The 26659-nt window shown below is 37.1% G+C and overlaps 1 protein-coding gene across 1 annotated transcript in view; it reads right to left on the bottom strand.

The window, feature by feature from the left end:
- Window positions 1–1961: 1961 nt before the first annotated feature.
- MAP3K5 (mitogen-activated protein kinase kinase kinase 5) overlaps window positions 1962–26659 on the bottom strand; it is a 283087-nt gene continuing 258389 nt past the window's right edge. Inside the window, exons 25-30 of the mRNA XM_020987151.2 lie at window positions 26161–26266; window positions 11322–11565; window positions 7191–7303; window positions 5692–5804; window positions 4287–4363; window positions 1962–2746 (exon numbers count right to left, since the gene is read on the bottom strand). Of these exons, the coding sequence (XP_020842810.1) occupies window positions 2686–2746; window positions 4287–4363; window positions 5692–5804; window positions 7191–7303; window positions 11322–11565; window positions 26161–26266 (714 nt within the window). The 3' untranslated portion in view covers window positions 1962–2685. The remainder of the gene's footprint in view (window positions 2747–4286; window positions 4364–5691; window positions 5805–7190; window positions 7304–11321; window positions 11566–26160; window positions 26267–26659) is intronic.

Here is a 26659-nt window from a genome sequence, read left to right as displayed (position 1 = left end):
AAATCACCTCTGCTACTCTTAGTAGGATTTTTTGTTTTTGTTTTTAATGCTTGGTATGCTAAGAATGTAGTATTACCACAACTCCTCAAAAAGTCTTTTGGGTTCTTGTGGCTATTGTGACTTTTTGCCACGAAGAGCATGTTTCCATAGTTATAGCACCTGACTTCTAGGGTTGTTGTAAGGACCAAATAAGAGAATAATTGCAAAGTACTTAGCACAGTGCCTGGCACACAGTAAGCACTATATAAATGTTAGCTATCACTATTATTATTTCAAGGCAGCTACAATAGACATATGGTACAATATAGTACATATATGTACATATAGTACAATACAGTACATATATGTACATATAGTTCAATATAGTACAATAGACAGAGTTGGGAATTGTAGTGGACCTTGGGTCAGGAAGACTTGAGTTCAAGGTTGACCTCATAAATTTATTAGATCTGTGATTCAAAGTAACTTAACTAACTCAAGTCACCCCCAGCTTCCTCATTTGCAATAATGGGGATAAGACCATCTACCTTTCAGGGTTTTTGTGAGGATAAAATGACATAATATTTGTAAAGCAATTTGCAAACCATAAAGTGCTTTATAAATGCTAGCTATTGTTATGAAAGAGAAATCATGTTGGAGATTTTTGAGGTGGTATAGTATATAATATGTGTGGTTGCTGCTGCTTAGTTGTGTCTGAATCTCCATGGCTCTGTTTGGGGTTTTCTTGGCAAAGATACTGGAGAGGTCTGCCATTGCCTTCTCCAGCTCATTTGACAGATGGGGAAACTGGGGCAAACAGGGTTAAGTGACTTGCCCAGGGTCACACAGCTATTAACTGTCTGAGGTTGGATCTGAACTCAAAAAGATGAGTCTTCCTGACTTCAGGCCACCACTCTACCCACAAGCCACCTAGCGCCCTAGTATACCCTCCACACATATGCTAGTCATAGTATATACTACAGATAGTAAGATATCCTATAGTACATTCTACACATAGCATACTACAGATTTGCATAGTATATACACATAAAGTATATGTAATGGTTACCCGAGATTAGTATATAGCCCATGGCATAATAGTGTATATAGTCGTTTTGATGTCATTTAACGTTAAAATGGTGTCATTTTGGTACTCCTCAAGAATAAAGGACAACCAACCAACCAGTATATATACACAAAATATACTACATAGAATATATACAGTAAATATACATATACTAAATATAATAGTATATGTCCAGTGAATAACATATATATACATATTGTTATATTTAGTACATGAGTACTAAATATGTACATATTAAGACATACAGTCCACACATGTATATATGCTACATATAGTGTTTGCTACAATATAATTTTTATATGAAGTTAGTATATACTCATAATCTATATGCTACACAAATATTATGTGTTTATATGCTACGCCTTCAACCTCCTCTCCCCTCTGACTGGAAGGCTGGAGATCTAAGTTCCTCCCAAAACTTTCCTTTATAGAGATAGGTAGGGGACTTCCAGTTCATTTGATTCTCCATTTGCAGCTCAGCTTTGTGCTCTCCTTACCCCTTCTGCCACCCCACCTCCCAGTTTCCTTTTACATGTGGTCTTCCCCATTAGATTGTAAGCTCCCTGAGACCAAGGATGACTTTCTTTTTCTTATTTGTATTTCCAGCACCTAGCACTGGGTCTGGCCTGAAGGAAGTCCCAGATAAATGTTTATTGACTTGAATATAAATGTTAGCCATTATTGTTCTTATTGACTTCTGACTCCAGATTCAGCGATCTTTCCATTGAGCCACAGCTTGCCTTTATCTTCTCGTGAGGGTGACGCTGTGATCTCTTGCACAGAACCTAAATTCTATTAAATGTAATAGGTGAGCACATTGGCTACAAATTTTACCCAACAGTTAACCTGATTTCACAAAATGAAATAAAAACTCCAGTAAGAATTTATCAAAAACTATGTTTAGATTCTTTTTACTTTTAAGAATGTTTGTCACAATAGGTAGCTTTAGAACAAGCTAACATTACTATGATTCAGGCATATACAACTGGTACAGTTCAGTAATACATAAACAACTCTAAAACAAATGTACCATAGACCAGAAACTTAAGTTACAAAAACTATACAATATTATAATTAACATAAACTAGGAAGTAAAAACAACTGCTCACAGATTCTGCACACTTAAAAAATAAGCTTTACACAACAATTGAAATTATGAATTACTACTATAGGGTATTAGGATATGTTACAAACGTAAACCTATAAAAAAATTATGGTCACATTTTGCTTTTGTTCCAGTGATGCACAATTATGTGAAATGTTACATCTCCTTTGTGTGAAATTAACATTTGCTTCTTTGAAGGATCATAGCTGCTAGGATAAAAATACATCCCTGTGTAAAAAATGTTTAGACTAAACATTCTTTCAAGAAAGTCCATATGAATTGTAGAAATTTAAGCAGTTAGGAAGCTGCAGTGTCATTTGTAGCATTGGTAAACAAATACTGTATTAAAGTGCAGGGTCTTTCTTCTCTTTCACCTCTTCTAATTCTCCCTTCCCACCCCACCCTCAGCCCCCTCCATCTGCCACCCACCCTTCCTCAAAACATCAGTCCTGTGGCTGGGTGAATTTTCAGAATCTTCACTGAAGAGCAGAGAAATGTTGAGCCACACACAGAGTCAAGGTTGTTTTTCTCGAAAGTCAGTGATAGCTTTCCACAGTGTACAAAGCATTCCTCCCCTGGGTAAAAACATACAACAAATATATATATATAATATTTCATTTCCACAATCCCCTCGAGATTCTCTACATAATATGTTTTTTTTTTAGTTACTAAGCAATTTATATTGGTTTTATTGATGTTCAATGTTTTTTTTTAATTTTTAATTTTTTTTTTCCATATGCTTTTGAGTTGAAAAATTTTTCTCCCTTTTCCTCCCCCCACCCTCCCCAAGATGGCACACAATCTGATATAGGCTTTACATTTACATACCCATTAAGCATATTTTCACATTAGTGAAGTTGTAAGTAAAAATTAAAACCAATAGGAGGAACCATCAGAAAGATGAAACAAAACTCAACAGAAGGTAAAAATAAGTGATTATAATATGGTTTCTTAACACTGAGTGACTCTCATCAGAAAAGGCCTGGATTTAACTTCCTAATATGATACTGTGTATCTCTTTTCTTGGCCCCTGGTAACCCCCAAATCTAACCTTACCCCACTACTTACCTCATTTTCCCCTCTAATCCATACAGTCTCAAGAAACAAAACAACTGAAAATTTGAAATATGACATCTTTTGAATCAGTCACTCTTGGGAAGTGGCTTTTTACATGCTCAATCTAATATAAAGAACTATTTATCAGCAACTAAATCAGATATAAACTTTAAGAGTTACTAAAGAGCATCCTCTCCATATAGGCAGCTAGATGCCACAGTGGATTGAGCACCAGGCCTGGAGTCAAGAAGATGAGTCTTCCTAGGTTCAAATCTGACATGTAAATTGCTGTGTGACCCTGGGCAAGTCACTAAACCCTGTTTGCCTTGGTTTCCTCATCTGTTAAATGAGCTGGAGAAGGAAATGGCAAATCACTCTAGTACCTTTGTCAAGAAAACCCCAAATGGGTCATGAAGAGTCAGGTATGGCTGAAACGACTGAACAACAACAAAATCCTTTCCATAGGACCCCCATTCTCATAAATTATGGTACATCCATCAATGGAATAACTCTTAGAATTTTTAGACCGTCAAACATCAAAAAGTCTAAAAAATATTAGTCAGTCTAGTACATTTCAAGAAATTCCTCCAGTTAATCTGTATATCTTTGTAAAAAATTTAGAATTTTAGAGCTAGTACGGAACTTTATAAAGTTCAACCTTCTTCTTGTACAGATGAAGAAACTGAGGCCAAGTTCATAGGGCTTTTGAGTGGCACAGCCAGGGCTTTGTTACTACTCCTACCATATTGTTCTTTCTACCACACTATATGCCTTGTTGTTCAGCCATTTTTCAGTCGTGTCTGACTCTCCATGACCCCATTTGTGGTTTTCTTGGCAAAGATACCGGAGTCGTTGGTCATTTCCTTCTCCATCTCATTTGACAGATGAGGAAACTGAGGCAAACAGGGTTAAGTGACTTGCTCAGGGTCCACACAGCAAGTAAGTGTCTGAGATCAAATCTGATGAGTCTTCCTGACTCCAGGCCTGAAGCTCTACCCATTGTACTACCTAGCTTGTCCCCACTATATGCCTTAAACAGCAACAAAAACAGTATGTTACCTCAGTCGCAGGCATTTCAAATCATCCCGAGTGACATAATACAGAACGTCAACTAGAGTATAGTCTTCAGCCAAAAACTGAGGGGAAAAATAAAAGAAATACAAAAATAAGGACTTTTAAGGCCTTGTAAGAAGATCTATAAGTTTAGACTATGCTATAGCAATAATTTTTAAAAGAAATCAAAGAAAATTTAGTATAACTTCATTACTGTGGAATTACTGAGGGAGAATTTTTTAATTTATTAAAACTGAATTACAGAATCTCTTTAATGAACACACAGTCATTTATTACTTCTATGCATATTCAGTATAATAGGAAGTAAAGGCTAGCAAGGTGTGGCCTTCTAGGAGTCCCAAGGGAACTGTCAGCATGCAAATGTGTGCTCTTCAAGTGATTTTAAAAGTGTTTACTGTGTTCTCTTTGTCAAGTGGGCTAAACATTATCACCACTTTAATTCAGTCAATATTGTTTGATTAGCACACATCGCTCACATACAGGAATAGTTTAGCCATGCCTATATCCAAATAATTATATATTTCACAGAAATAATGTCTAAATTAATGATGTGCGTAATTTCAAATATAGTTTCTGATTAACACGGGCGTGTTCTAGGTCGTCAGAGATCACTGGTGCTTCCTTGTGAAGAGCAGTGTCAATCTGGGTCTCGATGAAGGTTATGAAAAAAAAAATTTTTTTTACAGTATTGAATGAAGTGCTATATATTTTATAGGTGGGGTATATTTTTTCCAGTCATTTACCAATAACTTGAGAAGTTACAATTTTCTAGGGCTGATCCAAGTTTTGTCTGGTCACACTTGGAGGGTGTGGTGGGGATGGTGGAACCACTGATCTCTGATAATTTTATTTTAAACAAAAATCTGAGATCTTGACAATATCCTTCTTGAAATATTGCTGAGCTAGCACAAAAGGAGTAATATAACTCATGCATCCTAAAACAAACATGTACATAAACATTTAGGCAACTATCATTTACGCTGGTTATTTCTAACCCAGGAAAAAATGTACAGTGAGAATCCTACAATTAGATATACCATCCTATTTGACCATAAGGAATTGCTTATGCCTATAGTAAGGTCACCAATTCCATCACTGCATTAAATAGCAACAAACGTTCATTGCTCAAAAAAGGTCTAAAGTTGCAAAGAAATGACATAATAGCCTCTAAAATTTCTAGTGTCTATCAAAATATTTCTTAAGTTGTGGGAGTGAAATAGATACAAAAATAAGTACTTCTTGTTCTTCTTGGGTCTACTTACCCATTCTGCCTTTTCAACCTTTTTCTAATCTGATGTTGGAAACGTGAACAAAAATTTTCTCCCCCTCAACCTTTTGGCTCCCTGAAGATTAACAGTCATCTCACAGATTCCTAACTTTTTTTTTTTACCCTGCTTATAGTGTCCTCATCTGCTCCATTCTCTCTCAGCCAGTCGATAAGTGCAGAGTCTTCAGCTCCTATGCCCGGAGAATTTAGGCGGCAAACATACAGTCCAGGAATATCTAGGGAAGATGTAGTCTGTAAATGTTTAGTTTCTACACCATGTGTATGTCATGTACTTGGATATCTGAGAACCCTGACCTTCCAGTAATAAAAATTTGAATGAACATTTTCATAGGTTTTCACTATCATTGAAAAATATAAATGGTGGGAACAAAAACTAGTTGGATATATATGTATACATATACACACATATAAATATATTTGCTATATATAATATATACACAAACACATATACGTGTAGATATATGTATGTGTATATGCATGTAAATATACTATATGCATATATATCTGTTTGTGTGTATATATATATATATACACACACTTATGCATATTTTGGTATATATTATATATACAAAATCTTACAGATTAATGGATTGCAGTATTTTAATTAATTTTTGGAAATGATAGAATGATCCTCATGTTTTGCTTTTTTATCCATTTAATTAGCTTGGTAAGCTTTCAGAATTATGCCATCTGGGTGGTGTTTGTCTTTTCACTTGACATAGCATAGGCGTCATTTGGAGATATTCTCATATATTTAATAATCTCCAATCTTTGGAGTAGCCACAAAGTCCAACACACTAAGAGCAACCTCCACTGAAACCCTAGTGTGATGCCTTACCCAAGGATGTCAAAAAGGAGGCCAGCAGAATAAGTTTCAGCTGGACTTACTGCAAGCTGGGAAGAATTCTTGTACAGAGGGTGATGGACGATGTCTCTTATCACTTTGTATGTCTCTTGTCCACAAACCAGCTTGGCTAAGTTTGGAAAGGTTTATCACCCAAATTTGCCTACCAGGTGATATCTTTTTGGGGCCACAGGAACTCACGAAGACTATCTACTGAAACATAGAGGGACTGTAATTTGTGCAGATGGAAGGAACATTCACATTGGTAGTGGAGCTTCTGAAGTATGACCACCAACCTCTTTTTTTCCCCATCTAAGCCAGCTAGATAGTGACTTCTCCTTGCTACCCCACAAGACACATGTAGGTCAACTCTATTGGGGGAGATATCATTAAAGTGTTGCACTATGAACCTTTAAAATAAGTAAGCCTTCAGCTTCTTTAGTCTTCAAATTCTAAACATGGCAGACAAAAACACAATGATATCATGGCAATGTAGTAAAATACAGACTTAAAGAGAAAAGGAGAAAAAGAAAGGAGAGCAGCAGCCTATTTCAATTAAAAAAAATATATATATATATACATATATATATATATATATATTTTTAAACTCTACTTTTACTTGTTTTCTTCTTTTTGCATCTCTAGCACTTAGTGCAGTACCTGGCACAAGGCAGGTGCTTAATAAATATTTATTGATTTACTGTTTGCTACCATTAATGATAGACTATCCCTTACTTTAAGACTTTCCACCATTTACCTATTGGTTGTGACTTAAGCTTCAGGTGTTTAATTTCTTGATCTTTTTCTTCTATTGCTTGATGAAGGAGAGCTTGGAATTCTCTCTCCTTCCGAACTAATTCCTCCAGCAATCTACAGGGAGAAAAATTCATATTGAACAATATGATTAAATTTTGTTACAGTTTAAGATATCAAGAAATCTTCCAGTCTACCCCTTGCCTATAGGAAGGACTTGAAATGACTTATCTTAGAAATGTAATTACCAACCAAAATCAAGTGAACATACACATGACCCTATTTTCTTCTGTAATCACTAAATGGCAAATTAAAACTTGGAGCTTTCACAAACTTATCATACACAAAGTCTAGTTCTCTATCAAAAAACCCAGAGTAATATGTTAATGCAAAGAAGAAAAAAAATTTCCTTTTCTCCTTTCAAACAAATACAATTTGAGAAATAGTGTTCTATGGCTATGATTGTTTATGGCAAGGGGAAAAAAAGCAATCTTTGAGACACAAATAACATACCTATAAACACCCCTTACATGTGAACTGTTCCTATAGTGGTCACGGAGAGGATTCTTCTCTTGCTGATAGAATTACAGAGGGATAAAAAAACGGCACATGCTCTCAGTGATCAGGTGCATACGTGAGAGAGAAGAGGAATCTAGGCTTAGAGTGATTACTGGGATGTGGGCAAGGTCACCCTTCTCAATTATAAAGAGGGGGAATCCTTTGGGGAGCTGATTTTTTTTTTCTCTTGTGGAGGAGAGCACTGTATTTAAAGACAGAAGATCAGGGTTCAAACACTGGTTTCATCACTTTCTATGTATGTAACTTGACCTAAGCTACCAAAACCTCATCTATAAATGCCCAGCAAGGTTCCAGCAAGGTTTAAATCTATGTTCATAGATGATCCTATCCTGGGACACACTTTTCCATGGAAGGATGGGAAAACATAATATTTGAAATATAATCCCTAAGCAAGAAGAATTTTGGATAGTACTCAAAGCCTTTCCAGCATGGTGGAATTTGCTAAAGTTTGTGCTTCACTAGCCCACAAGAACTCAGGGACACCTGGACACCGAAAGGGTCTACGAGGTGCAAGGAAGGCATGAATAGGCTAAAATAAATTATGGAGAATGAATTAGCCAGATGAAGCAGGACAAAGGCTATCACCAGAGAGGCATATACCGAGAAATGGAGGTGGGTTGGTCATGTGGCTTGAATGAAGAATAAATGATGGATCCTCAATGTGCTCAGCGGTATCCATGCAATGCAAAGGGACCAGAGAAACTCATAGAATGGGAGGAGACTTTGGTCTGATACCTTCATTTTACAAATGAGGAGACTAGATCACACAGTAATCACTCAGGTAGTATTCAAAGCAAGGTCGACTGACTCTGCACAGGATGAAAAAGTGCATGGGTGAGTTGGAATCTGCACTACTTTGAAAGAAGCAACCAAATCAATAAGAACTTCACAAACTTCATGTGAATGCTGTGAATAAGCAGACATTTGTGGGCAAGCTGTGAACCTGATAACCATTTATAAAATTGTTTCTACAGGGAAATGAGCTGCTAAATTATGAACAGATGCACTTTTGGAATACAGCCTGTTGATGAGTCAGGGACACTAACTGGCGAGTACTGTGAAATGAAAATTGATTTTGGAATTAACGCCAATATCAAAAAGATTTGTTATTTATGTAATCTTCTAAGACAAAGGAATAGGAGTATTGGGACAGGGCTAACCAAGAGTGTGTGATGATTAAAGGCACAGGTGGAAAGGTTAACGGTTAGAAGTTCCAGCAAGGCAAACTAATAATTAAGGTTTCTAATATTTGTTAGAACTATCCCTTGATAGAATAGGCCTCAAGAGGTAATATATTCCTTCTAAACAGAGCTCTTCAAGCAAAGGCTATATTATCACTTCTAGTAAATGTCACACATCAAGCCTGTCCATGTGTGTGCTGGATTTCCACAAGTGGGTGAAGAATTCAAAGTATGGTCAGAAATGAGGAGGTGAATGAAGCTGGACTCAAAGGGTGGCTTCAAAAACAAGAAAGTTCTTTTACCCTGAGAGTTGTGGTTCTGGCAAATAAAGAACTCGAGTATCATGGCATGAAAACAGAACTCCATCATGGAAAATCATGCTTCCTACTCTACCCTCCCCCATTCCATAACAAGACTATGTAAGGGAACCTCATCAAACCAAAGAAGATTGAGATTTCATTTTTTTTAATCTTGGAAAGCCAATATATATTGCTAAATATGGAATGAGTTCCACATTTTTCAGACTAACTTTTTAAAGCCTAAATGAATCACTGAAAAACAATTTTATTGAACTACCCAGAGAAGAATAGGACATTTTTCCTAAGCGATAAGATAATATAGGACTTTTTGCCTTAATAATAAACCTTTGAGTATATATAGTTTGAGCCTTTATAAAAAGTCTTCAGGCTGTTGAATGTTTTTTTTTTTCCTGCTTGGCTAAAAAACAAAAGAAACCCCAGAGTTAGAAAATCAACTGCCACATACCAATCTTTTGTTATTACAGGAAGCTATAAATTATACAGATTTAAGCCTTGTGCTATACCAAAGGCAGGGGAAAAGAGGAAATACTAACAGTTGGTGTAAGTCACCCATATTATACAGCCTTTGTGCTACCAAGGTCTCATGGAGACAAATTAAGTTTAATACATTTGGCATTTTTGGTCAAATGAAACTGACTTAGTAACTATTTGTAAATGCTCATCCTTTTTTAGAACAAAAGCAAAACTTTTAGCATCATTAACTTCTGTCTCCCTACCCCCGCCCCAAAAGGACTCTATATTACCATCCATGGATTTTCAAGAATGTATACTTTCTGCTTTTTGTTTAACTATCTGTCAGAAGGAATATATTGTTTTGGAGTATATTTCCTAGTCATTTTATGAGATGTTACATCTGAGTTGCTCTAGAAATCCTAGAGATAAAGCTCCAAAGGATGAATTGACATCTATGTTAATGAGAGCAAAAGGTGGTTTTCAACCAAACCAGCTAAGTTAATACACTCTGTTTGGTATAGAGACGTCCCAATGATAACAAAAGTACAAATGGAGGGCCTCTTCTCTGCCAGTGGGTTGATCTGCCTTAGAGAAACTGTGTGGAAATATGAACAAAAATGACATAGGGCAAGAAGGCACACAGGATTTGTGATTTCTGTTGGAGGAAAGGAGACCTAAACTTCTATAATCATGAATCCACTAATGTTATTTTGTAAAGAATAGGCTGAAATCATGTTAAAATGAAAAATATGGTACTGAATTATATTTGGATTTTCAATGTCCATCAAAGCAGAAGGAAAAAAGAAAATCAATTTTATGAAATCAAAAAACACCCAAGCAAAGATATCAAAATCAATATTGGAGAGGTTATGGGAAGATAGGCACACTAATATACAGTAGGTACTCCTGTGACCTTGTCATACCCATTCTAGAAAACAATTTGGAAAGATTCAAGAAAAGTGACTAAATAATTCATATCCTTTGATCTAGTAATCCCACTATTGGACCTATATCCCCTGAGGTGGTCAAAACAGAAGGAAAATTCTAATATATACTCTAGTACCCATAGTGGCATCTTTTTGTGCTAGTAAAAACCTGGAAACAAAGTAGGTTCTCAAAATTAGGGAATGGCTGAAAACTGTGGCATATGAATATTATGGATTATCACTGTGCAGCAAGAAATTACAAGTACAAGGAATTCTGAGAAACATGGGAAAATATGTATGAACTGAAGCATGGTGAAACAAGTAGAACAAAAAATGACATTCGTGGGTGTCTTTCATTCTCGAAATGGGAAATGTTACTGAAAGGAAGCCAACTGGTAAGTGAAAAACCAATAATGGTGCCAGAGAACAGATAATGAAACACACATCCCTCCTCTCAGCAAAGAGGCCGGGAACTATTAGGGAAAATGTTGCAAATGTTATCATTTGGACAGTGAATCACTTGTTTTTAACTGTTTTTCTTTCTTATGGGGGGGTTACATTCCTTGAATTATAGGAGGATGGAGGAGGGAGATATCATTTTTAAAAAATAGTCAATAAAACTATTTTTTTTTTAAAGAAGAAACAAACCCTCAGGATTCACAATATGAACACTTACCTATTTGTCTCTATTTTCATTCTCCCAAGCTGGACATTCAGAGACCTGTGAGCACCCTGGGAGTCATGAGATACTGTGGAACTGAGTGTGCTCACACCAGAGGTGGCCACGGCATCTTCAATGACCGCCTGAGGTCTTCGACTTGTTTGAGTGGGAGGCTGGTCATCACGGTCATCTTCAACATCCAGGTCGTCCTGATCAGCTGTATCACTTTCAGATGCAAGACTAAAATGTGGCCTCAGTTCTGGGAAGGAGAGCATTAACAACAGCATTAACTAAAGTATAGCATGCTACCCCACATACAACATGACTGGCATTTACTTTGTTTCTGTAATGCAAAGTCACAGAGACAAAGAATTTCAGAAGTGTAAAAGCCATTAAGAATTCCATGGTCCTAATATGAACGTGTTTTACAAGACTGCACATACGTAACATACCGCATATTGCTTACCATCTCAGGGAGGGGGAAGGCAAGGGAGGGGAAGGATAGAATCTGCAACTCAAAACTTAAAAAAAAAACACCCAACGAATGTTAAAAATTCTTTTTACATGTACTTGGTGTAAAATAAGATATTATTTAAAAAAATAATTACATTGCCATTTCATAGATAAGGAAAAAAAGGCCCAGTGATGGTAAATGAGCTATCCAGTATCACACAGCTAGTTAGTGGAAGAACTTGTGTGTGGAACTTGGGACTTATATACCCATAAGAAAAAAAAATGTTATGAACCACCTAGGTTTCTCAGTCAGCCCCCAAAAGTCCACCTAACAGCAACCATGATGTATTCAGAAGAACAATCAACTAGGAGGCCTGGGTTCCAGGCCCTGCTTCATCACTTACCAGTTATGTGACCTTGGGCAAAAATAACTTAGTTTCTTTGAAACTCAGTTTTCTCATCTATAAAATGAGACTATATCTGCCATCTATCTCACACGGTTTTTGTGAGGATCAAATGAGATCATAAATGTATGATATAAACAATTCAATGTAACAAATGTTTAAGTTTGTTGTACAAGCTGCCATAGCAGGCACTGGGAATATCAATTAACAATGAGTCAATTCCTGCTTTCAAAGAGGTAAAACACTCTCCTCGGGGGTAGGGGAGCAGGATGAATATAGCGTGTATACAGAAGAATAAATATGAGGTGATTTGAAGAGAGAAAGAATAATAACTGGGAGAACTGGGAAAGGCATTCTGCAGGAAGAAATACCTGAGCGGCACACCGAAGGAAAGCAAGGATTCTTTCTTAGAGGTGGCGCTAAGGAGGGAAGAGCATTCTTGGCATGACTTCAGGGAACGGCTTAGCTTGTCTGTAAGGCTGAACGTGTGAAAAGGAGAACTATGAAACAGGACTGGAAAGCCAAGGTGGGAGCCCAACTATGGAAGGCTTTAAATGCCAAGCTAAGATGTTTGTGTTTTATACACGAGGCAACGGGAGGCTACTGAAAGATTTTCAAGTGGTGGAGAGACAGATTCAGATCTGGCTTTCAGGAACATGAATCTGGTAGCCGTGAGGAAAGTGAATTAGAGTGGGGAGACTGGAATCAAGGAGATTAATATCATTAATAATAACCACATCAGGAAGTGTAATTATTTGTAATACTGTTCTCTTTGAGAAAATACAATCTAAAGTCTAGGGATGACCAGGAACACATCTTTTCTCCTACCATATCAGTGGAAACATAGTCTTCCATCCTGTCCACATCCATCCCACTCACTCCACACTCTGACCCCCTCAAAACAAGGAGAGAGGACTTAAAGTTCTAGACACTATGGGAAATGGGGTGGGGGATGCAAGTACAATGTAGAAACTGTAGCAGAAGGTGACAGAATGTAGCACTATTGGCTATTATGATTTATTTGAGGAGTGGTGAGAGTCCAGTAGAGGGAGTGATAAAGGAAGGGAGTCCAAGATATCAGGCTGTGGTGCTTGAAGGAGTTGAGGGGTAGGGATTCTCATGCCAATGGTGGCAGGATGGGGGGGGGAAGGAGAGGGAAGAGAAGGGAGGAAGCAGAGCATCAGTGTCCATGTTTAAGTCTGCTTTCTTGTTAGCTGAGTTCTGTCTCCTTGAATTTGGAGATGAATTTGTACTGAATCTTACCTGGGCCCAGTTAAATAGATTCATGTAAATTACCTGGTTGTAACTAAAGTAACCCTCATTAGTAACTAAACTAACTGCTAAAATTACACTCTGAGGTGTAACTTTATGGCAAATGTGGTCAATTAATGTTATTTCATGGAGAATCTTTCATTCAGCAAAGATTTGGACACCCTCTATAAGCAAAGCACTGAGCTAGACACTATTGAGAAGCATGCCGATAAAGACATGGCTCTTTAGGAACCTGCAGTATAGCAGCATAGATAAGTTACAAACCGCAGATAACCCCAATCCAAAGCATCTGGGCTTTACTGCTTAAAGAGATCAGAGAAAATGCTATGGAAGTACAAAGAGGAGGAATTCCAGCTTTGGAAGCAGGGAAGGCTTTGTAGAAGAGGTCGCATTTGAGCAAGGCTTTCCTTCAACAACAGGTAGGATGTTAAGAGGTGATGACAGGGCTGTGAGGAGGAGAAACCATTCCAGAAGAGGGAATGAATGCTGTGAGTAGAGGTGAGAAAAGTCAGGACACAATAAGGAAATGGTGAACAGTCCAATAGGATTAGAGTAAAGCAATGGGCAGAAGGTAGCAGTGGGAAGTAAGACTGGAAAGGTAGTTTTGGGATTTAGAGCCTTGTTAAGGACTTTGTATTTTATCCCATAAACAATGGGAAACAATAATCTGGCAATGTTGTGATGAATAAAATAATTTAGGGTAGCAATCTCCAAAGTGGGGTATGCGCATCTTAGTGGGTGTGTAAAATGGTACCTTGTGGTACAAGTAGAAAATACTACAAAGAACGTTGGAATGTAGCTTACATATGGCCAGCGTGTTGCTTTGTTTTAGGTGGCTGTTATTTGTTATAAGAAGGAGTTCTAAAGGTAGAGGAGGGAAGACACATTCATTAGGAAATGTTAGCAATAGAAAAAAAGTATCAATAAAAACATTTTTAATAAGGGGGAAAGGTTTTGAGAGAGAGAGAGAGAGAGAGAGAGAGAGAGAGAGAGAGAGAGAGAGAGAGAGAGAGAGAGAGAGAGAGAGAGAGAGAGAGAGAGAGAGAGAGAGAGAGAGAGAGAGAAGCCTGAATCCATGGGGCTGAGGAAGAAGAAGATAAACAGCTAGTGAGTAGTGGTAATAAGTATATGCTATTCTTGAAAAGTTCAGTGGTGAAAGGAAAAAGAGATATGGGTGGGTAACATAAGGGTATTGAAGGGTCTTATGGATGGCTTTTTTTTTAGAAGACAGAGAGAAGGGGGGAGGAAGGAAGGGAGGGAAGGAAGGAGAGTAGAGAGAAAAGGAAGAAAGAAAGAGGAGAAAGAAAGAGAGAGGAGAGAGAGAGAGAAGAAGAAGAGAGTAAAAATAATTGCTGAAGCAAGGCAGGGAAGTCAATAGGTAGAAGATTTAATCTTGAAAAGGAAAAGCAACATTACTACCTCATAAATAACTAGAAGTGAAAAGAAGAGACTGAAAATACAGAGGTAAAATACTGAGGCTGAGAAGAGGGAAGTTAAGAAGCATATGGCTGAGGGACTTTAGTAAAGTCCAAGGCAACATCACCCGTCTAGAATGAGGGAAATGGGGATAGGGTTGGGATCTTAAGAAAACTGTTAAAATTTGCAATAATTGCTTTGGGGAATAAATCAAGGAATCAATTCAAGATAAATAAAAAGATTTCTGAACATCTGTAAATACTCAATTGAGGTGAGCCTTCATTTTTAGTGAAATCAGTTGGCACACTTTTAGAACTTTCTCTATTCATATTTGGTAACCCTATAACTGGCATGAAGAATACAGTTGGTACCATTTAGTCAGCCAGTGAAAGCAGTTATGGTTCAAGTAAAAATTATTCTGAACTTAATAAATACCAAATAAAATGAGCATTTCCATAATGTAGAACAGAGAAGTGTGGTTTAATGTTAAGAGAGATGGAGGATTAGCATGTGCTACATAGAGTCCTTAGAATGGCTTATTACAGAGTCCAGGCTGGGAAAGAAAACAAGAGAAGCCAGGAAAAGGTGGATGAACCAGATGAATACGGAGGGGTCAAAAGACTCTATTTGGATGAGGGTACAAAGCTGTTAAGGTTGAGAGGGTAGATAGAGAAGGTAGAAAGCTGGAAGTTGAAAACATTCATTGTTGGTCTTCAACTCATGACTACAAGCTTGGGATGTTTTGTTCTTAGGCCATTTATACAGAGGAAGGAGACAGTTCAGAAATTGGCACATTGTTGGGAGGGAAGAGAAAGATCATCTACTTTAGAAATTCACTGTGGAAAAATATAAAATACCCAGATGAACAAAATAAATAATGCACTATTTAACTAACCCAATATAAAAAGACTGAACGAGCCTTAGATGAATTCCAAAAAAACAAAAACTCCAGAACCAGTCAGATGGATTTACCAGTGAATGTTATCAAACATTCAAAGAACAATGAATTCTGACATTACTTCAACTGTTTGCAATAACAGAAAAGAAGGGAACCTTTCGATATTTTTTCTGTGACACAAATATGGTCTTGATACCTAAATCAGAGAGACAAACCAGGAAAAAACATCAGCCACTATCCCTAAAGGATATTAACGCAAAATTTTAAAATGAAATTTTGAAAAAAATAGGTTACACTGACATATTAAAATTATATGTTATTACCAAGCTGGATTTATACCAAGAATGAAGGACTGGTTCCAACATAAGTAAAATTATAAATACAATAAATCATGTGAATAATAAAAATAATTTAAAAATACATAATCAGATTAATACATGCCATAAACTCTTTTGCCAAAATCCAACACAAATTTCTGGTGAAAACACAGAAAGTTTAAGAATAAATGAACCTTTTTCATACAACAGATAATACTTATCCAAAATTAGAAACAAACATTATATGTAATGAAATAAAGTTAGAGGCCTCTCCAAGAAGATCAGGGGTGAAGCAAGGATGCCCATTATCACTACCACTGTTTAACATAATCTAGAAATGTTAGCTATATCCAAAAAAAAAAAAAAGGAAATGGAATGAGCACAGGCAAAAAGGAAACAAAATGATTACTTCTGCAATGACACGATAATTTCTTTGGAAAACTTGTAAGAGTCAAAATTAAACAATAAATTCAGCAAAGCTGCAGGACATATAATAAATCCATAATAAAACCCTAGCTGGAAAGAGAAATTACATTCAAAATAGAGAGGATATAAAATATTTGGGAGCCTATCTTGAAGGAATATCTAGGAACTATTAGAATCCAATTATAAAGCACTCTTTGCAGAAACAGACATAAATAACTGGAGAAATATTAATTACTCATCAGTAGGTCAAGCAAATATAATAAAACTGACAATAGTGCATAAATTAATTTACTTATTCAGTAATCAAATTACCAAAGTATTATTTTATAGAGTCAGACAAAATAATAATGAAATTCACATGGGAGAGATAAAAATCAAGACTCTCAAGGATAATAATAAAAAAAAAGTGGGAAGGAAGAGAGCCTATCAGTACCAAATCTCAAATTCTACTATAAAGTAGCAATTATTAAAATAATTTGGTACTGGTTAAAAAATAGAAAGGTTCATCAGTGGAAAAGATCAGGTACTCAACATATAGAAAGACACAGCAGAATAAGTACTGAATAGACCCAAAGACCCCAGGTACTGGAGTAATGATTCAATACTTGTTTGCTGGGAAAATTGGAAAGCAGTTTGGTAGAAATGAGATATAGAGCAACACCTCACATCACATGACACAATAAGCTCAAAATGGATACATGATCTAGATGTGGGTCTAAGGAAATTAAAGGAACAAGGTAGAAATTATCTTTTAGATCTATAGACAGGGGGAAAGTTCATGACCAAACAAATGAAAGAGAGGATCACAGAAGATAAAATGTACAATTTTGCATCAAGTTTATCTATTAAAGGTTGTCCCATTTCCAAAATATGTAAGGAGTTGATTAAAATTTATAAATAAAGAGCCATTCCCCAAAAGATCATGAACCTATAGAAGGGTATGAGTAGGCAATTTTTAAAGAGAATACAAATTAAAATAACCCTGAAATTCTACTTCATACTTATCAGAAAAAAAAGAGGAAAAATACAAATGCTGGAGGGGCTGTAGGAAAAAGCACATTAATTCACTCTTAGTGAGTTATGAATTGGCCCAGCCATTCTGGAAAGTAATTTGGGATTATGCCCCAAAATCTACTAAGCTGTGTGAATTTACTAAGCTATAACACTTATGTTACAAATAGATCAAAGAAAGAAGAAAAGCACCCATATGTTCACAAGTATTTATAGTAGCTCTTTTCACAGAATAGTCAAACTATAAACTAAGAGAGTACTCACCTATTGGGGAAATGGTGAAATAAATTGTGGAATATTTTTGTTCTATTTTTGTTTCTTGTTATTCAGTCATTTCGGTCATGTCCAACTTTTCGTGACCCCATTTGGGGTTTTCTTGATAAAGATACTAGAGTGCTTTGCATTTTCTTCTCCAGATCATTTTATAGATAAGGAATGGGAGGCAAATAGGGATTAAGTGACTTGCCCAGGGTCACAAAGCTAGTAAGTGTCTGATGCCAGATTTGAACTCAGGAAGATAGTCTTTCTGATCTCAGGTTCAGCACTCTATCCACTGTGCTGCCTAACTGCCAAATACTGCTTGGTGCAAGGAGCTAATAAATTGTGAATTTTAGCAATTCAGTGAAAGAGACAGTCACTTTTTATGTTATACTGTGTTCAGGGGGGAGGGGACAATGCTTAATTTAACATAGGTTGTAATAATCAGTGCTGTGGTTAGATACCAAGGACCACGGGCATCAACTGATTCAAATTTTTTTATTATTATTTTATTTTTAAACAAAATTTTTCATCCTCTGTTTTCTTTTGTTTTATGGTTTAAAAAAATGCACTGTGTCAATTTTCACAGTTTCATCCTTTGCATTATTCTTAAATTCCAGTCCTTCTGGTTAAAACAGGCCTCTACTATTTATATCAAAAAGTATCCTCATTTTTCCCCTCTCTTTTTACTTTACTAATACCTTTACAAACTTCATTCTAAGCATCTTTTTCTGTCTTGGGTTACTTAATGTTGACTCATAAACAAGAATTCAAATCTGGCCTCAGACACCTGTTAGCTGTGTAACCCTGGGCAAATCACTCAACTCTGTTTGTCTCAGTTTCCTTATCTGTCAAACGAGCTGGAGAAGGAAATGGCAAACCACTCCAGTATCTTTGGCAAGAAAACCCCAAATGGGGTCATGAAGAATCAGACATGACTGAAATGACTGAATGACAACAAAACAAAAGATACTCTTTCTATCTCACTATATTCTAAGTGTTGATTGTCTTATATTCAATTACAAAACAGCTTGAGAATGGAAATTGTAACACTGAATTGTTTCCAATGCTTCAATTTTTGCTTCTTAATTGAGTAAGTACTCTCTCCAGAAGGACTGAAGCATTAAAATGCTTAAATGTATTTCGTTGTTGTTTCCTTCATCAACTTTGGATTTTTCTATATTCAATACATATAATATGTAATATAACATAATACATAATATCTCATAATCAATATATAATATCTTAGTCCCTTTATAATGAAATCTTAAGGAGGTTTGTATCATTTCGTAAGGGATACTGTGGAATACTGGATAGAGTGGTAGACTTGTAATCAAGAAGAACTGGATTCAAATTCTGACTTCCACATTTATTACCTATATATATGACCCCGGGCAAGGCACAGCATCTTTGTGCCTCAGTCGCTTCATCAATGAAAATGGGATGATAATAATAATCATACTGCCTACCTCACAAGGTTATTGTGAGACTCAAAAGAGATTAAAGTTTGCAGAATGCTTTTCAAAATTCAAAGCACCATATAAATGCCTCCTATGATTTAATGAACTCCGTGTCTTCGTTGTATGATCTTCTTATTGTATCCTTACAGAGATTTTTTATTTGACGTTGCAGACTCAAACTTTCTAGGTTTATGTAGTTCACATGTTATTCCTTCCAAATTAGTTATAACCTCCCCTATTTTAAGAAGTAAAAAAAATATCTTTTTTCAGTATAATTCTCCTCCTCCTTCCTCTCAGAGGCATTGCTCCCACTCCAATATCCCCTTCCTGTTTTGAAACAGCAGCCACAACAGTCAGCAGAGGCTGCCAGGGGATCTTAAACCACATTAGTCAGTTTTTGCAGATGAAGGCAGAATAATTTCCTAACAGAGCACCCTTTCCATAAAACCCCGGGTGCTTTGCTTCTGTTAGGGCAACAACAGCTTGCCTTTCCTCTTGCCACTCGTAAGTAATTGGGTGCAGGGACGATGAGGACCCGTGGCTCTCTTTCCCCATTTTCTTCTTTCCTCATCCACTTCCACTGGGTCGATGTGTTGAACTCAGCATCAGATTTAGAACTAGAAGGAACCCAGGGGCCATCTAGTCCAATGCCCTCATTTTATAGATGAGAGAGGTTAAGTCACACTGCTAATAAGGAGCAAAGACAGTATTTGAACCCATATCTTCTGACAGAGCCAGTGCTCTTTCCACTGAGACATCTTCAATTATATTGAATGAGGTGCTCATTTGGGGGGGGGTAGTTAGGCAAATAGAGTGAAGTGACTTGCCTAGGGCCACAGAGCTAGTAAATGCCTGAGGCCAGATGTGAACTCTTATAAATGGGCAGACATTAAGTGACCCAAGACAGACTCATCCTGGTCTGTGGGGATGACTTCTGAGGGGCAATGAAAGTGGATGGAAAACAATCACATCCTTATTTCAAGATATCTGACTTCCTTTTTAATCCTATGTATTTTATATTTTATTTTTTTCTGGGAGGGGCAACTGGGATTAAGTGACTTGTCCAGGGTCACATAGCTAGTAAGTATTTGAGGCTGGATTTGAACTCAGGTTCTCTGGACTCAAGGGCTAGTACTCTATCCACTGCGCCACCTAGCTGCCCTACTTTGTGCATTTAAAAACATCATTCTGAGACCATGTCCACAGGCTTCACTTGATTTACAAAGGGATCCATAACACAAAAAAAGGTTAAGGACCCGTTTTAGGAGCTAAAGAGAAAGTGCTTGGTCTGTTGACCTTTCTGCTCCTGGATCAAGTATGCTTATGCCCTAAAACTGAATGTGGAATGCAAAGGAAATACTAACTGTAAATACAATCAGTTTTAAAATCATTCCCCTTCTGTCACTGCAGTAGCCAAGGTGAAAGGGAACTAAAGTGGTAGCTACTTGAAGGAGAGAGATGTTAAAGAGGTGAAATAAAAAACACAGGAAAACATATTAAACCAAGAATGGGACCTACCCAGAATGCAGATGCTAACACGATCTTCCCTTTCATACTGTCAAATTAAGTGATGGAAATATGTGTACAAGTATGTTAGTGAATACTGAAGATTTTTAAGTTGGGAAAAAGAAAGACAGCAAAAAGAATCAAAATTGTGAAGCAGTGTTCCAGATGAGAAAATTGGTAAATAGTAGATAGTCAAATAATTGCATTGTTATTTTTTTAAAAAATCTAAAATTATGTTCCTTGTAGAAGCATCCAAACATGTTTAACTCCTTTAAAAAAATCTCTTTTGACAATCATACAGGTATCAAATTTATCAGCAAGGTATTGTCAACCCTCTTTGAACTATAAATGTCTTCTCTAACTCAATATTCATCAACCCACAATCCTGTGTAAATTGTAAATGCAGTAAAAAAGATTTTGAGGTAAATTTAAAAATCTGGCAGATAGAGAAAAATAATAAAAATAAATAAAAATAAAAAATCTCTACCATAGTAGAAGGAAAATCTTTTCCCCCTATCCTTTCAAGTTTCAGTATTTTGATAGACCAGTAATCTCATCCAAGCAACTACTTATCCAGATGGTTCAAAGTACACATCCTTCTGTGGACTCTTGTCCATATGCCCCTTTAAATCCCTGGGGGAAGGGGTATGGCATGGAGGGAAAAGTGGGCATTCTTAGTGCTCCTGGCTTTCTCTCTCACTGGTTTCTTTTCTAGATGTCCACTAAACATCCCTTTAACAATACAGCCTAGAATTTTGCCAGGAGTCAAAGACTAGATTATTTACCACTAGTTTTCAGACTCCATTGTCTTCCCTTCCTGGAAAACTGGGGCATTTCCTCCTTTCCCATCCTATGGTACCTTTTTTATTCTCCTCAGTCAAAAATCACTGGCAACAACATCAACTAGCTCTTTTACTTGAGTCTGGTGGTTTGAAAGCATGAAGAGCAGCTGGGAGACTTTAAAAAGCAAAGCAGGGGAGATCCTAGAGGCAATAGGGAGATACTGGCATTTATGGAGTAGGGAAGCGATGAGGTTCGACCTATATTTAAGGAGAATTATTTCGGATGCTCCTGGTACAATGGACTGAAGAAGGGGGAGACTTGAGGAATGAAGACCAATGAAGGTCATTGCAATAGCCAAGGTGAAAGTGAATTAGAGTGGTGGCTATGTGGAGGACAGAGACATTGTATAGGTAGAAGTAAAAATATTAAGAAATTCTGGGGATATGTGGGATTGAAGGACAGTAAAGAATTAAGGGTAACATCAAAGTTGCAAATCCAAATTACTGCAAGGATAGGGGGGAGCCTTGATAGAAGTAGGAAAGTTGGGAAAAGGTATGAATTTTGGGGGAAAGGTAATTAATTCAGGTTTGAGTCTGAGATGCCTTGGGGCAGTTAGTTTGAAATATGCAGTAGGCAGGGGGACATACATGATTTGAGCTCAGGAATGAGACTTGGACTAGATATATATAGATTTGGGAGTCTTCTCTATAGAGATGATAATTAAGTCCATGGGAGATGATGAAGCCACGGAGTGTGAGAACATGATGAGCAGTTCAATACGAGAAGACAAAGTGGCCAATGAAATGGTGTTTCTTGTCTTTGGGGGCAAGCTAATGGGAACTCAGACATTTCCTTCTGTGCTTGTTCAAGGAGAACCTGTAAGCCAATGTTCCATTAGACTGCAATCTCTTCCCTTTGCCTCCTGATTTCATTTCAAGATCAATGTAATTCAGCTTGTTTTGTTGTCTGTCCGTGTGATGGTCATTAGGCAATGCTCTCCTGATTAAAGTAGCAATAGCCAAGGAAAATGGAATCTGGTATAAACCTCAGTCATCTCTGCCTCCCTTCCTGCCACCCTCCCTCAGAAAGAGCAGGAAGCTGCGCAGGACTGAGGGTCATCTTGTTTTGTTTCCTTGGTTGCCTCCATCAAAGAATTCATAAGCCATAGTCGCCCCACTAATGAGCCTCCCTGTACTTGGGGAGGCTGGTCCTTAGCAAGCACACACACACACAGAGTCTGTTGCCTGGAATATGCTTTGTGTCCTTTCTAAAAGACATGAATTAGCCAAGCAATGTGAAGTTAAAAAAATATACACACATACATATATACATATTTACACAGAGATACATAAATTTGTGTATATATGCGTGTGTATATATACATATATACACACAACACATAGATATATACACATATACATACATATATGTATGTATTTTTCAATATTTTTATCTAAATTCAAACGGGACAGCTTAGAGTAAGGTATAGCATGATGGACTTAGAGTCAAGAAGACCTGAGTTCAAATTCCACCTCAAACATTTAGTAGCTATGTGACCCTGGGTAAGTCACTTAACTTCTCAATCTCAGTTTCCTCATCTGTAAAATGGAGAGAATAATAATACCTCCTTCACAGGGTTGTGTGAGGATCAAATGAGATAGCAGATGGAAAGCACTTTGTGAATCTTAAAGCATTATATTAATGTTAGGTAGCATTATCATTAGCAAAATTAAATGTTCCTTTTTATCAAGCATGGCCTTTTCTCTGACACATTTACTTTCTGGGCATGAGAAAAACATTTAAAGAGGTTACTTTGCAAAATCATTACCATGTTGTTATCCTTTCTCCCAATCCTAAATATGCCTTTTGAGTTATATGAATGATGTCTTTTGATCTGGCAAATCCATTATTTTTTCATCTTATAGTAGCAGAACACACCAGCTCTACAGGCTAAGAACAAGGGGTTCTATGAATTCCTTAATAATTTGCAGGCATATATTTCTGTGCTTATTTTTCTCAGTTTGAGACTTAAAACAGCTATAATTTTGTTTTTTGCAGAGGTGGGCATATGGATGAGGAAGTGAGTGCTGGGAAACAGACTGGAGATATTGGTTAGCATACCTCTGCCCCAAAATGTTTCTGGATCCCAACAATGGAAGACATGGAGGTAGTATTCTGGAAATGCAAAGTATTAGCTTAACTTGGAAATTTCTCTCTCCATAGCTCAAGGGAATGCTGAGGGGGGAGGAAACAGTGAGGGTAGGGACAAAGCTGTTATTAGCTGCCTAATTAGACTGTTTAAGAATCGAGTTCTCTTAAAGAGAATTCAAGCGTCTCAGACATTTAAAAATCCTGCCCATATTCAGCCTTATTGGAGCGGAATAGAAAGAAGGTATAAGATGCAGTCTGATTGTCTCCAAGCCACCACTACCACTCTCAGAAAAGTGACAAGTGGAACTTGCTCTAATCTCTCCCTTTTCCCTTTACCCCAATAACTGATGATTTTCAATTCTTTATCTTAACCCCAAGAGGAGAAAAAAAGAGAGCTTCCACTGGTTGCTTCTGTAATTTTAGCCTTCTGGACTGTCAATAACAATCATCACATCTGTATTAAGCACACATGACTAGCAGTAGCTGTAAAAAAGCTTAAAACCAACCAATTTTTGGTGCCATGGTCTAGTTGTTCTGATTCTATGTAAACTGAGATTTCAGTATATCAAGGATCTATGTTTGCGTTAGTGTGCATATTCTCTACTGAAGCAGTGGCAATGTCTCCATATTGTGCTACGTGGCATTTGTGAGATACAGTGGCTGAAAGAAATCATCCCCCTTGTGGTCAGTCTTTGTTGACATAAATTTGATCTACTTCACATTTTGCTGGTCTCATTCTTGGACAGAGGACACACAATCTATTATAAATGGGGGAAGGCTTATATAAAGTCAGAGAGATGGAAAATGCAACGTTGTGCATGAGGAAGAGCAAGTAGAATACTTTGGCTACAGCAGACTAAAGAATATGCCAACCTAGAAAGGTGGACTAAAGCTATATTATGCTAGCCTTTAAATGCTAAACAGAAGAGTTGGCATTTTCTCCTACAGGTAATAGGAAGCCACTAGATAAACAAAATGATAATGTTTGGCCCTGAAAAAGATATGAGAAGATAAATTTCCCTCCCTTCTTTGTAAGGGATTGAGAGTATGGAACACAGTGTATTCTGACAAATTCAGTTGATATCTTTGTTAGTTTTGCTGAATTGCCTTCCCCGCCCTTTTCATTCTTCCATAGAGATGATGGCTGTGTGTGTGTGTGTGTGTGTGTAGGGGTGGAGTTATGTATTTGGAAATTAAGGTAATATAAAAGATACGAATAATGTTTTCAAAGAGGAAGGGAGGAAGAACTTTTTCAGCAGGGAAGCAATAGACTCAGAACTGTTTTAAAAGTATCATTTTGGTAGTTTCATGGACATTGGATTGGGGAGGGAAGAGATTTGAGGCAGGGAAACCAATTGAAATAAAACATTCTAGGAAAGAGATGATAAAGTCCTAGATTAGGATGGTGGTTATATGAATAAAGAGAAGGGGATAGATGTAAGAGCAGTTGTGGAGATAGATATGACAAGACTTAGCAAATGACTGGAGATGGGGAGTGAGGAGAGTGAAAAAGCTAAGGGGACTTTGTGTATGTGACTCTGGATGCCTAGAAGGATGGTGGCACCCTTGACACAGTCAGAGAAATTAGGAAGACGAGTGGTTTTTGAGGAAAAGATAATGAGCTCTGTTTATGACATATTGAGTTTGAGATGCCTATAGGACCTACAGTTGGAAATATCCAATAGGTAGTTAAGAGCAGAGCTTAGGATGCTAGAAGTGGATCTAGAGATATGGGAGTCAAGATACTAATGGAACCCATTGAAGTGTCCATGAGAAAAGATGTAGATATAGAAAGAAACACAGACAGAGCCTTCTATATCATATAATTATCTTCTATACTTCAGAAGGTGAATACTGATTTGTGTCATAAGAAATCTCCAGACCTCCTTTGTACTCCCAACAAAACCCTTCATCTGCCATTGTGACACAGACACATATACTCATTTGTTTGCAAGTGTAAATACCTGCATATTTAAATATATACTAATATTCATCAGCACTGTATATGCCCTATCTTAATTGTATTATAAAAGCTCTTTGAAGAACAGGGACAAAGTCTTTTTTACATTCTGTAAATAGCCATAATGCCTAATGTGTTACTAATAAAAATTGAGGCAACTAGGTGGCACAGTGGATAAAGCACTGGAATCAGAGGGACCAGTGTTCAAATTCGTCTTCAGACACTAACCAGCTGTGTGACCCTGTGCAAATCAATGAAGTACTGTTTGCCAGTTTCCTTAACTGTAAAATGGGGATACTAATGGCACCTACCTTGCAGAAGATCAAAAGAGAAAATATGTGTGTAAAGTGCTTAGAGCAGTGCCTGGCACATATTCTCACCCCAACCCCAACCCCACTAAATATTATCTGGGATAATATTGACTGAAGGGAGCCAATGACGTTTTTCAACACACATCTGAGACGTTAGGAACAATGAATCTAGAGTTATAGATTCTGTTTAGATACCAAATATTTTCAGAGTAATGAAATGTGTCTAACCTGGAACCAGAATGGTAATGGCTGTTTGAACCGCTTTTCGAATGATGCTGTCTAAGGCAAACATCCAGTGAGGTTTGATGTTGTGATTCCGAAGCACTTTATTGACCTGGAACAAGAAAATGAAATGAACAAAAACTGTCATTTCGTCCTCAATATGCTAAGAGGCAATATGGCGCTGGGGATGGATTTACAGCCTTAGAGTCAGAAGAAGCTGAGTTTAAGTCTGGTCTTTTAAAAAACATACCACTGACTCTCTGGGACTTTAAATTGCTATAAAGTTGCCCATTTGCACTGGGAGAGGGACATTCTTCAATGGCAGTTTGTTCCACTAATGAAACCAGAGGTTAGATTAAAAAAAAAGTCAATATACTAGTAGGTCTCTTTAAATGAAGTTCTTCCTGTAATAACAACTTGGTGCTTTACAGTTTATAAAGGCCTTTCCTCACAGCAACCTGGTAAGAAAGGTAATGAAAATATTATTGTCCCTTTTTTGAGATGA

The sequence above is a fragment of the Phascolarctos cinereus genome, unplaced genomic scaffold (genome assembly GCF_003287225.1).
Source record: "Phascolarctos cinereus isolate Bilbo 61053 unplaced genomic scaffold, phaCin_HiC Scaffold_5;HRSCAF=322, whole genome shotgun sequence".
Taxonomy (NCBI): domain Eukaryota; kingdom Metazoa; phylum Chordata; class Mammalia; order Diprotodontia; family Phascolarctidae; genus Phascolarctos; species Phascolarctos cinereus.
This window is presented reverse-complemented; position numbering and strand designations above follow the sequence as displayed.